The 12,667-nt window shown below is 40.7% G+C and overlaps 1 protein-coding gene across 1 annotated transcript in view; it reads left to right on the plus strand.

Moving 5' to 3' along the window:
• The window catches only part of MRPL21 (mitochondrial ribosomal protein L21), a 29,350-nt gene extending 20,327 nt beyond the window's left edge, over window positions 1-9,023 (plus strand). Inside the window, exons 5-7 of the mRNA XM_082270597.1 lie at window positions 2,112-2,164; window positions 4,945-5,048; window positions 8,899-9,023. Coding sequence (XP_082126723.1) covers window positions 2,112-2,164; window positions 4,945-5,048; window positions 8,899-8,963 — 222 coding nt within the window. The 3' untranslated portion in view covers window positions 8,964-9,023. The remainder of the gene's footprint in view (window positions 1-2,111; window positions 2,165-4,944; window positions 5,049-8,898) is intronic.
• Window positions 9,024-12,667: the final 3,644 nt, after the last annotated feature.

Consider the following 12,667-nt stretch of genomic DNA (forward strand, 5'->3'; position numbering starts at 1 on the left):
AGCAGTTTAGTACACTATAAGCATGCCATCTCCTCTGTTAATGCCCTCTGTTACATACCATTATGTGTCCCTGTGTCTGTACTGTATATAAAGATGCTGATTTCTACTGTTTCAGACCGTCTCCCGGCGCTCGTGTGACTCCTCGTCTCTCTGCTCGTCTCCCTGCTTTCCCCGGCGGGCAGGGCCGATCACTCACGCTGACGTCATCTGAGAATGAGGGGAGGAGAGAAGCCGAGAGCTGAGGAGTCACACGAGCGCCGGAGACTCTCTAATACAGTATAAATCGGCATCTTTATATACAGTACAGACAGAGGGACACATAATTTTATTTAACAGAGGAGATGGCATGCTTATACTGTACAGTACTGTCATTTAGATCTGATGGTAGCATATCTTTATTCATAAAAGTGAGTGTGGAGGTAAGTGGCGCTGCCACAAGTTAAATAAAAGAGGATGGGTAGGGAATCCACATATGATTGAACTCTGGGGTCAATGAATAAGTAAAGTGCAAATAATGCAAACTAAGGTGCCGTTAGTGGTCTAAAACCAATATTAGTGTACATACGATAAAAACATAAGTGTACTATACTAGTGGTCATAAGTTAAGTAAATATGTGGGTGTAATCAATAAATGTTAATAATTATATGTGGATATGTGATATCAAAATACATAAAATACACAAATATAAAATTAAACAATACATTTGGTGTTCCAATTACTCAATCCGGCACCTGTTCAAGGTGATTCTAGGTAATCATATAAAGTGCATATAACAAAAACCATGGTGTTCCAATAAAGTGCAAATAGTGCTCAGACAGCATATAAATACGTGTATAAATCGAATGACCTCAGAAAAAAACAAAAAAAGTTAATAAAAAGTCAGCAGCAATAAATAGAAATATTAGCACATTTGAGTCCATACACCAAATAAATATAAATCCAGAGAGGGTGAGGAAAAAGTGGATCCCGGGTGATCTGTTAAGGTGGACCGGATGTGCGGCTCAATCACAGGGTAGCGGAACTGAAGGATCTATCTGGGATTAAGTGGATATCTGGCTGACTATTGGAGGGACCCCCAGGAGAGATAAAACACGCTGGTTACCCCTGTAGGGGTATTGCCCTCTGGTGAGTGCGGGATCAAAAGGAGGGGAGCACCTATTCCTTTATTGAGCACCGCCACCTTAACAGATCACCCGGGATCCACTTTTTCCTCACCCTCTCTGGATTTATATTTATTTGGTGTATGGACTCAAATGTGCTAATATTTCTATTTATTGCTGCTGACTTTTTATGAACTTTTTTTGTTTTTTTTCTGAGGTCATTCGATTTATACATGTATTTATATGCTGTCTGAGCACTATTTGCACTTTATTGGAACACCATTGTTTTTGTTATATGCACTTTATATGATTACCTAGAATCACCTTGAACAGGTGCCGGATTGAGTAATTGGAACACCAAATATATTGTTTAATTTTATATTTGTGTATTTTATGTATTTTGATATCACATATCCACATATAATTATTAACATTTATTGATTACACCCACATATTTGCTTAACTTATGACCACTAGTATAGTACACTTATGTTTTTATCGTATGTACACAAATATTGGTTTTAGACCACTAACGGCACCTTAGTTTGCATTATTTGCACTTTACTTATTCATTGACCCCAGAGTTCAATCATATGTGGATCCCCTACCCATCCTCTTTTATTTAACTTGTGGCAGCGCCACTTACCTCCACACTCACTTTTATACACTTGATATAGCTTTGCTATATTTTGAGGTAGGCTGCAGCCAGTTTCATTAAACCATAAGCGCGGAAATCTTTCATTCCTTTAATATCTTTATTCATACCATTAAATGCTTGTGGAACGAATCATCTGAGTTTCCATGATTTCTTATGGGAAAACTTGCTTTGATATACGAGTGTTTTGGATTACAAGCAAGCTGCTGGAACGAATTATACTCGCAAACCAAGATATTACTGTATTTGCTATTTATGTGAAGTGGGAGTTTATTAGAAGGTTACATTTAAACAGCCTTCTTTGTACATTTCTCTATATAGTGGACTAATTCTTAAATATTTTGCCTTTTTTCAGGTGCTCTTAGTTGGCAGTGATAATTTCACGCTTGTAGGAAAGCCTCTACTAGGGTAAGCTATTCAATGTCCTCATAATCATTTTTCTCTAAACCTAACCCTTAATTTTGGATAGATTGGGGAAAGGTTATAATTTCTGTCAATTTTTATTTGCGCTTTGTGTCAGATAGAACATGAACTTAGTGAAAATCTTCATTATAAGGAAGCCTTCCCCCTCATTTCCTGTGCATGTCGTGGGTGTCAGACAGAATAGGAAATATGGGAAATACTGAACTCGATGTAAGTAGTGTATCTGATATCTAGAGGGCCACTAGGGATGCTATGCTGTAAATCGCTGTAATTGGTGCTACATACCGTGAGAGCTTTGATCTTTATGGGTCCTGTTCCAAGCGGCTTCCTCTCTGCAAACTGACCATAGGGGTCACTCGCTCAGCCATGTGCCATTTGTAGAACACATTGTATTTTTTTTTTTTTTTTTTAGGGAATACATGGCAATCTCTGACTGGACAAGGTGGAGATGGGTACCACCACACCTCTTCCTTCCAATGGGAGATCACCTTTAAGTCACTAAAAAAATGGAAAGGCATTCCTATTATTGGAGGAGGTACCAAACAAATGACCCTCTGTTATCAGGATAGAGAGGGGAAGCAGACAGAACCTGTGAGATCATGACTCTCTGGCTCTCATTATATATAGTGCAAACCTACTAACATGCAATACTTGCATCAAGCCAGTTTGGCTTTCAAAAAGAGGGTATGGATTTCAACAGGGTGGCACACACATAATCTAAAACAGAGATTCTAACCCTTTCCTTACCTATGCAAATCGAAAAAAAAAAAAGGCTGGATTAGGCTTTGAACATAATACTTTTTATTAACCTGTAACTCCCCCCCCATCCCCCCCTGGCTGTTTTGACTGCTGTAATTTTTTTGAATCAGACAGTACACGGAAGTGATGTCACTCATGATATCACTTCCAGGTTTTTGCATGGAGACCCGATCAGAGCCGAATGCGGCTTTGATCGGGTCTTCGGCGGCTGTGCAGGCTGGTTGCCTGGGTCTCCCGGTGGGACGGGAGTCCCGGTCGAGCTGCGGAAGGTGGCGAGAGGAGGGAGATGTCCCCTCCTGCTCCTTGTAATGACAGCCAAGCGGCTTCCCACCCACATCGGTTGTCATTACAAGACAGCCGACCATCGGCTATTGACGCCGGTACCGGGGTGATGCAGGCATCACTCCGGTACAAGCATTTTCCCCAAATATCCCAAAATATCAGTCACCTTGGTGGCCGATTCTGATATATCGCGGAAAGTGCATATCGGCCCTCGATATATCGGCTTTGCCGATAATCGGTCGATCTCTAGTACACAGGACATTGTGGATGTCAATCACAGGCTGTGTGCTGGAGCTCTTCTCCTCATTACCAATTATCTCTTGGAGTCAGAAAAAGGTGCAATACTGTAATTGACTTGTGCATATAACAGTGGAAAGAGACAGCAAAGAGCAATCCCACTCAGTGCTTTGGATAGAGACAGGTACACAGTACACAAGGATGTGCTTTGCTCATATTTCATGTCTGAGGTTTACAACCACTCTAAGAACAACAGATTCAGCTATCACATTTTGGGGGATCAAGTTCCCCTCACCTTCTTTAGGACCTGGACAATGACTGGTGATATAATCTGGATGAAATGAAATCCTATGAGATGGCTCAAAACTAGCATGTCCAGCTGGTTGTTCACTTGTCATTAGGACATGTTAGGCTCTTTATATCATAATATCCTGATAATATCGCCCATCATTGCCCAATCTCTGAAGATGGGGAATTCCTATCCCATGAAACCTCTTGCCTGTTTTGGTATTCCTTTCACATAAAGATCTTAAATGCATTTCACGCGAGATAGATGTTTGCACTAAGCACTCCAAATTACATTCCTAGAAGTAGTGATGGATGGGGGGGGGGGAGGGAATGGTCAGAGCCAGTGAGCACATGAGGTGGTTTCTGTTTGCATGTCAGAGCTATTTTGTTATTTAAGGTTTTTTGGTACTTTGCAAAAAATTCTAAGTAAAATTAAATCCATGTGGGGACACAGCTCTCAGGCCATGCATCTGCACGGATGTCAGGTTGGGAGCAGCGTCTGTGTCTGCAGCCACTGTGTCCAAAGTGAAATCAGTGGGGCCACTTGAATGGGGATGCTCAGAACATCTGCGTACACTTTAGTACGCCCCATGTGAACGAAGACTTCCTGGTGATTTTATTTATTATTTTGGATACTTTTATATAGCGCCATCAATTTACACAGCGTATTACACACACATACATATATATATATATATATGTGTATATGTGTGTAAATATAATTTTTTTTTTTTCACATTGGTCCCCGCTCTCAAGGAGCTTACTATCTAGGTTCCCTAACATACATACACATACTAGGGCCAGTTTAGACAGGAGCCAATTACGATACAAGCATGTCTTTGGAGGAAACAGGAATACCCAGAGGAAACCCATGCAGGCACAGGGAGAACATGCCAACTCCAGGCAGGTAGTGCTGTGGTTGGGATTTAAAACTGATGACTAAGAAGTGCTAACCACTTAGCCACTGTGCTGCCCATTGACTGTAGCTTACTTTAAACAATTTTTAGTAACTATGACTGTATAAAAACAAGAAAAGATACAATTTTTTAAATGTTTTATATTATATGATAAAGAAAATTAGTAAAAGATGCAGTGGTAATTAGATAAAATCCAGGATAGTTTCCAAAGCGTTATGTCGGAAGTCTGTAAATTCGGAAACTATTTTTGCCATGTGTATTTTGACATTAACTTGTTTCTAGGAAAGATTTAGTGCGAGTTGAAGCCACAGTGATTGAAAAAACAGACTCCCATCCCAAGGTCAACATGAAGTTTTGGAGGCGACACAGATACCAAAAGAAGAAAAGTAAGGGCGTGCACTGCTATAAATAAAGCTGCTACAAACATTGGTTTTTAGCACAGGAAATTTGTGTGGCGTTGTTGTGACATGTTTGTGCGTTTTTAGATTTTAAATACCTTTAGGGCTAGTATGCACAGAGATTCATGATCAGTTAACGCCAGTTTGACGTCAGCTAATGCTTTGCTTGTTTTCCCCCTCCGTGCAACGCACAATATAAATAAAGGGAAAACAAATGATAAATGCAACACTCCTGTGTACTCTAGCCTTAAATGTGGGGCACAGTGGGTTCTTGTAAGGATTGCACAATGGTGGTCTGATACACATTATCTGCTCCGTCTGTTTAACCCTTTCACTGCCACCAGCGGAAGGCTGCTACAGCAACTGGGAGTGTGTATCTTTCACAAGCCGACTGTCAGCTTTCTCTGACCTCCAGAAATGTGCCCTTATGTGATGTAAATAAAGTTTTATTTAGGAAAAAACTGTCCAGAAATAAAGTTACATCCAAGTATTTAGCCCCCCCTAGAAAAAAAAAAAATGTAAGTCAGCCCTGCCCCTTTGTACATGCACACACGGACATTAACACATCTGTATGTCATTTGCGCTTCTTAAAGTAAGAATTCTAGGGCTGTTATTCATGGTTACCTCTATGTGATGACCCGCAGGGGCTTTTAAAGTGTCACCTATTGAAAATTTAGGGTACTGAAGTTTATCATGTTACAGCCATGCACAATTTCAAAGCTTGACCTGTTTGGTATCTATTTACTCAGTGCAACCTTATCTTTTATACTTTACCAAAAATTGGGTAATATATTGCGTTAGTGTGCCCTAAAATAAATTTGCGTTTATCTTTTACTGAAAATTTGCGCTTGATATACCATTGCACAAATATCGTATGACATAAAATTTGGAACCGCCACTGTTTTTCTGCTCCAGGGTGTGCACTTTCAGAAAATCTAAAATGCCGATGGGTTTTTACTAATCTTCTGGCCTAAAAAGATTTTTAAACAAGTGCAAAAAATGCAAAAACAGCTCAGGCAGCGGAAGAATTAAAAGCCAATATTTGGTCAATCTTACTCCATGTTGTGCTGCCAGTAGTTGTAGCAAAATAATTCTTTACAAACACAAATGAGGGTACTGCAATGAAATTTTGATGCTGCCTGATTACAGGAAAGTTGGTAAGTGTTCATTAAAATGTATTTCTGGGCAAAAAAAAATGTTGCAGTACAGCTCTACAGTACACAAACATTTCTCCATGTTTTTTTTTTTTTTTCTTTAAATACACTGCAGGAACAGAAATTATCTGACCTGCCAGAAATCCAGTGCTTTCCTGTTTGAGCTGACAACATACTGTCCTTATTACACTGAAATCCCAGAAAGATACCTTGAGCTACTGAGCACCTCCTTCATAGGTTATGGAGTGGGGGATGTGTTCTGCAGTCCACAAGAAGAGATTTGTGCGGGACTGACAACACTAGTTTAGGTTTTCAGTCCCTGTGTTGTCAGCTCAAACAAAGTTTGAAGCATACTTGGTTTCTTGCATGTCATCAAGTATTCTGTTCTTGCAACATTTTTAAAGAGACAAAACATGGGTAAATCAACATATAGCAGAGATGTACTGCATATGTTGTTTTTTTCCTCTGACATACACTTTAATGATTGCAAATGTTTTCTATTTTACAACAGGAACCTGCTATTAATGCAGAACTTGGGACAAACGCAAAAAAAAAAATACTTATATCATGCATTCTATCAGTAGCATAAACACCGCAGATTGGTTTTCCAGAGTCCCTGCTGTAACATAACATTCTTATGTTTTGATCCTACCAGTAGATCAGTTGATTGTACACTTTCTGTAATAGGGAGACAACGCTGTTTGTTCTGCAGTGAAATTACTACAGCGTTGTCAGCCTGTGAACAGTGTAGTTTTCAATGAACTTTTAGGAAAGAGAACAACAAATATTAAGTGTAAGTTCATTTTTTCAGAAAAAAAGGAAAAGGTGAACCAACCACATACACCCTCCCACCTCAATTCCAGTCCCCAGTGCAGCTGTCTTGGGGTTTGAAAACCACGCTACTCTTTCATCTCTTTCCCTAGAGATGCGGGGACAAATCAGAGGGGTTCTGATCGGTCAGCACTGGCACATGACTGTACTGACCAATCAAAACTGCTTTGATCCGTCCCAGTGTCCCTAGGGAAAGAAGAATAAAAACAGCATGGTTTTCAAACCCCAGGCTGTGTGCATGGTGAAACTACAGAGGTTGGACAAAATTATGGAAACTCTAGGTAAAAGAACGATATTGTTACCTAATATGGTGTTGGACCACCTTTGGCATACAAGAAGATGACCTGAATTATCCTGGGAATTGATAAATATAAGTCTTGGATGGTGAATACTGGACTCCTATACCACTCTTCATACAAAAATTGTCCCAGTTCTCGCAGAGATGCCGGAGGCGGAAAACGAGCCCGAACCTTGTTCTCCCAAATTGACCATACCAGGTCTATGATATTGAAGTCCAGCGACTGTGGCGCCCAGGGAAGGTGCGAGACTTTGCATGCTCATCAAACCACAATTTGGCAACACCAGCTGTGTGAATTGGAGCATTATGGTTTTGGTAAATGGCGCTGTCTTCATGAAACATCTGCACCATGGAGTGCACATGGTCGGCCAAAATTTGCACATAGTCACTGGCAGTGACTCTACCTTTCAAAGGGATGATGGGGTTTGCAGAATACTAAGATATGTCTGCCTAAACCATGATTGCACTGCCACCATGCTTAACCGTTGGCACAAGACAGTCCTGGTTTTAAGCTTGGGATGGCATCCGCCACACGAACACGTCTGGTCGCTGGGAACAGTATGAAGCACAATTCATTTGACTATATTACAGTCTTCCATTGATCGATTGTCCATGATTTATGTTTGTTGCACCACTCTCTCCTCTTCTCAACATTAATATCTGTCACTAGTGGTTTGGCAGTTGCAGCTCACCTATGAATGCTTTGCTTATGGATTTCCATCTGCACAGTTTTTGTAGACTGGCTTTGAAAGAATGAGATTGAGCTCTGCAGTCCCTTTTGCAGCAGTTGTTTTCTTATTCTGCGTCACAATCCTGTGCGATGTCCTTTTGTCTCTTTTTCAGTCAGTTGACCATGTTGATTGCACTTATACTTATCAGGTGACATTTTGCTGGAAACGATATATGTCATCACAACCGTTGCTACTGTACCTTGCAACACCGCAAAAATAATAAATTGGCAACTTCAGTCCCAGAGGCACCAGCTAAGCGGGCACCAACAATTTGCCCTCTTTGAAACTCAGTAAGCTCTGACATGACCCCCATATTACTAGCAGCACACGCAGTGAATGACAAAAGTGAGACTTCCCACCTGTTCGCTAGGTGTCTCATCACTCAGAAAAAGCAAAAGAATGTTACATTATTTCAGCGCAAAACATGTCATCACTTTCACACTTGCAGATCATGTAGTGTTTCCATATTTTTGTCCAATCCCTGTATAAAATCCACTAAGGTAATTGCAGTGGAGGTGGGGAAGGTGTACAATGTTAGTTCACCTTTTTAAATTTGTTCTGAAAAGGTAAACTAACACTATAGGTCAAACTTGAGCTAAAACTTTGCCTAGCAGTAATAACAGTAGTTTTTCTTTTTTTTTTTTTTAAAGGTTTAAAACATACAGTATTCATTTAATTAGAATTTAATTTTTAACTACAACTACTAACATGATGTAATTCTCATTTTTTATGAATGTCAGTGAATATAGCTAAAAAAGTTCATATTGTGGATATGCTGCAGTAATTATTTACATTCTAACATTGATTTTCTATTTGTATTACAGTTATTGTTACCCCACATACCATCCTGAGGATTAATTCCATTGATATTGCTCCTGTTTTATCATGAGTATATTTTTCTACTGTAAATATGCTGTTATTCTAAATAAAATATCCTTCTAAGCTGTTTGTTTATTATTAAAAATGTGTCCTGTCATCCTTGTTACATTTATTGCCGTGATTCTGAGGCTTGTAGAAAGGAAACCTGAACAGGGACATGTATGGGCTGCGATTGCAGGACTCTCCTGAAATGCAAGCTGCTTCTCTCTCAAGGTGACCATCTGGTTTACCTACTTTACTGACCCAGAACAAGAATGAAGATCATGAGTTGGGACCTGACTGACTTCACTTGCTGCTTGCTTGTTTCAGGTCAGTGACTTAGTAATGAAGCCAGAGACAGGCAACTAATGTTTAAAAAGAAGACTACCAATAACAGCCTCCATTTCTCTATCGTTCATTGACGGACGCAGTTCTCTCTGATTCATATCAGTAGCTAGTTAAACGTATCACCAGAAGGCACAGAACAGGGTCTAGGCTTATGTTGCAGAGTTCCTATTGGCCGACAGCCCCCCTACTCTGGTGGCGTGGGGTCCTGTCATGAGATGGCGCCTGCCTGTGTTCCCAGTATGTTGAGTAAACATTTCCCCCCCCCCCCCCCTTCCCTGGTGGATTTTGGGGTGGACGCGGGCCCTCTCCCTGGGATGGTCGGACCCTCACACTCCAGGGTTTCCCTTTGTCATGTTGTTCTTCGAGTTCTGGCTACGCCTATGGGCAGTACCAGAGGGTACACCCTCTCTCTTCCTGCATAGGATGTCAGTAGGAATGCTGCGACATAAGCTTAGACCCTGTCGTGTGCGTCCTGGCGAGACGTTTAACTCGCTACTGATATTAATCAGAGAGCACTAAGTCCGTCAATAAACTTAAGAGAAAAGTGTATGTCAGGGCAAATGAAAAAAACAAACCCATTTCCCCATGTTTTATCCCAAAGACACTGAACGTGTAGAAAATTACCTGATGATCTGCCAAAAAACATGCACATGCCCTAAACCCAGAAGCAGGCAGCGGCGTATGGGTACGTCGCTTTGCCAGTGCAGGCCGCCCATCCGCAGTACATTGTGGGTGGTCCAGAAGTGCCTGTTTAGGTAAGGGACACCTGTAGAGAAAACAAACTGTGCAGCTTGCTATACTGTAGGTGTAAGCCATTTATGACCCCCAAAGCCTGGCTGACAAACTAGAGATGGCATATGCCATCCTGCCTTGTTGCTAAGATGTTATTAAGGCACTCTCAGCTGTTTACTGCTCACCCTACCATACATGTGTGGTCCGCTGTCTCCTCCGTTGCAACATCACTGAGCTCAGATCTACTGCAACAGGGACAGATTGCATGCAAGGGAGTTTGATTTAACAGGTAGTGTCTTAGCAATGTCCTAGCAACAAGGCAGGACAAAATGATGGTATTTCAGGGAGTTTTTCCACTAGGCTTTGAGGGGTTTGTAAACCACCTACGTACACTTAGGTCAAAGCTCCACAATTAGTTTTTCTTTACAGGCGCCCCTTTACCTGCAATAGGCAGTTTTTGATAAAGGTGAACCAACCCTCTAATTAGAAACACTATAGTGAGGTAAAACTAAACCATTATAAGGCCAGATAGTAAAGCCTCGTACACACGCAACGATTGTTGGCCGACCGATCGGCTGACTTTTGTCCAGTGTTGTTGTGTTGGTTGAAATGTGCTCTAGACTGCACACAACTTTTTTCGGCCAACAACAAGCAACTTTAGAAGTGATGTCATGTGCTGGTTTACTTTCCCTGTGTTTTTTCTTCTCTGAGCATGCCCAGTCTTGCTCATCTGATTTTTGTCTGCCGAAATCTGTACTGGAACAATCGGCCGTTCTGTTGTTGGCCAACAAAAATTTTATAGCATGCACACCAGATTTTGTTTGGCCGAAAAGTCGCAGTCGGTTGTCGGAAGCATCATACTAACAAGCCGACAATCGGCCGATCGGACGTTGGCCGAAAATTTACGGCCAACAATCGGTGCGTGTGTACGGGGCTTTAGTCTAGGACCTTTTTAGTGTTCTACAGAAGCAACTTGACGTCTATGTGAAAAAATGAAGGTGCGCTGATAAACGTGCGTAAAGCTGCTACCAAGATGTGTAGGTAATAATATGTAAAAAAGGATTGGTGCGCTAAACTTACAATTCCACAAAAAACAATACATACAAAAGTAAATTAATTGTGAAAAATTCAAAAGAAAAAGTCCATTCTCTTGTGACAACGTGCAAATGAATAAACTTTGAAGTGACTTGAAACAAATTGTGAATCCTGTAACTTGATTGGATATATGTGACCACCACGTGAGACGATCCCCACCACCGACAGGCTATTCTTCTTACCAGAAAGACAGGTTTATATGTGAGTTGAACATATTAAACGACCACTCACTCCCCATGCAGCTTCACCCGAAGTGTGTGTATAAGCCGCTTACCAGATACCAATATGGTTTGAACATGGGAATATAATCTCCTCTCCTCAGAATAGGCTGTCTGTTGGTATGACGATCCCAATACAGAGTATAGTGTCTCCTTGTGGCTTTTCTATGTAGTGCAAGGGCCTGCCGGATTGCATACAAATTGAAATAGAATTTGTATGCAATCCGGCAGGCCCTTGCACTACATAGAAAAGCCACAAGGAGACACTATACTCTGTATTGGGATCGTCATACCAACAGACAGCCTATTCTGAGGAGAGGAGATTATATTCCCATGTTCAAACCATATTGGTATCTGGTAAGCGGCTTATACACACACTTCGGGTGAAGCTGCATGGGGAGTGAGTGGTCGTTTAATATGTTCAACTCACATATAAACCTGTCTTTCTGGTAAGAAGAATAGCCTGTCGGTGGTGGGGATCGTCTCACGTGGTGGTCACATATATCCAATCAAGTTACAGGATTCACAATTTGTTTCAAGTCACTTCAAAGTTTATTCATTTACACGTTGTCACAAGAGAATGGACTTTTTCTTTTGAATTTTTCACAAATAATTTACTTTTGTATGTATTGTTTTTTGTGGAATTGTAAGTTTAGCGCACCAATCCTTTTTTACATAACTTGACGTCTATAGCTCATAATATGTAATGGGCAGCCCAGTGTATAATTGCTTTTCTATGGTATAGATTTACAGTTCATCTACCTGGATGGACTAAGTCCTTTGTTGCTTTGGTAAGAAAGCTCAAGAACAAGATCCTGCTTCTTTTTATAAGCATTGGGAAAGGAGTAACACCGATCAAAGTAAAAAATGAAAACACTTAAAAAATAATTGTGTATTTTTCTTTCCTTCACTTCATTTGACAGGCCAACAAGCTGTCTTGTTGTACAGATCCCAAAATACACAGTGTACTGTGCCTGCAATGTCCTTATGTCTTAAATAATTGTGCAAGCTTGTTTGGACTTCAAAGGTTCTGCCATAGACACCAGTATCTAGTTATAAAAACCTTTTCAATTCAAAATTGATCATTAAAAAAAGAGAAGGTTTAAATATATATGCCGATTATTAGGCACTAAAAAGGCTCTAATGGTCGGATAATTACAGGGTGATGCTAATGACAAGATGGTACAGTCTATCACGGAAGTCCTACCTGAATTCTTCTCCACATGTTATTTCCGCTTCCTCAGGCGTAGAGAGCACAAATATCCATAGAAAAGCAATCATAGTTAAATTCAAAGAACAGGATCCATTTAGATTGAGTGAGGCTCGACACAGGCCAGGATGG

Source organism: Pelophylax lessonae (assembly GCF_965119305.1).
Source record: "Pelophylax lessonae genome assembly, chromosome: 10".
In the NCBI taxonomy this organism is placed as follows: domain Eukaryota; kingdom Metazoa; phylum Chordata; class Amphibia; order Anura; family Ranidae; genus Pelophylax; species Pelophylax lessonae.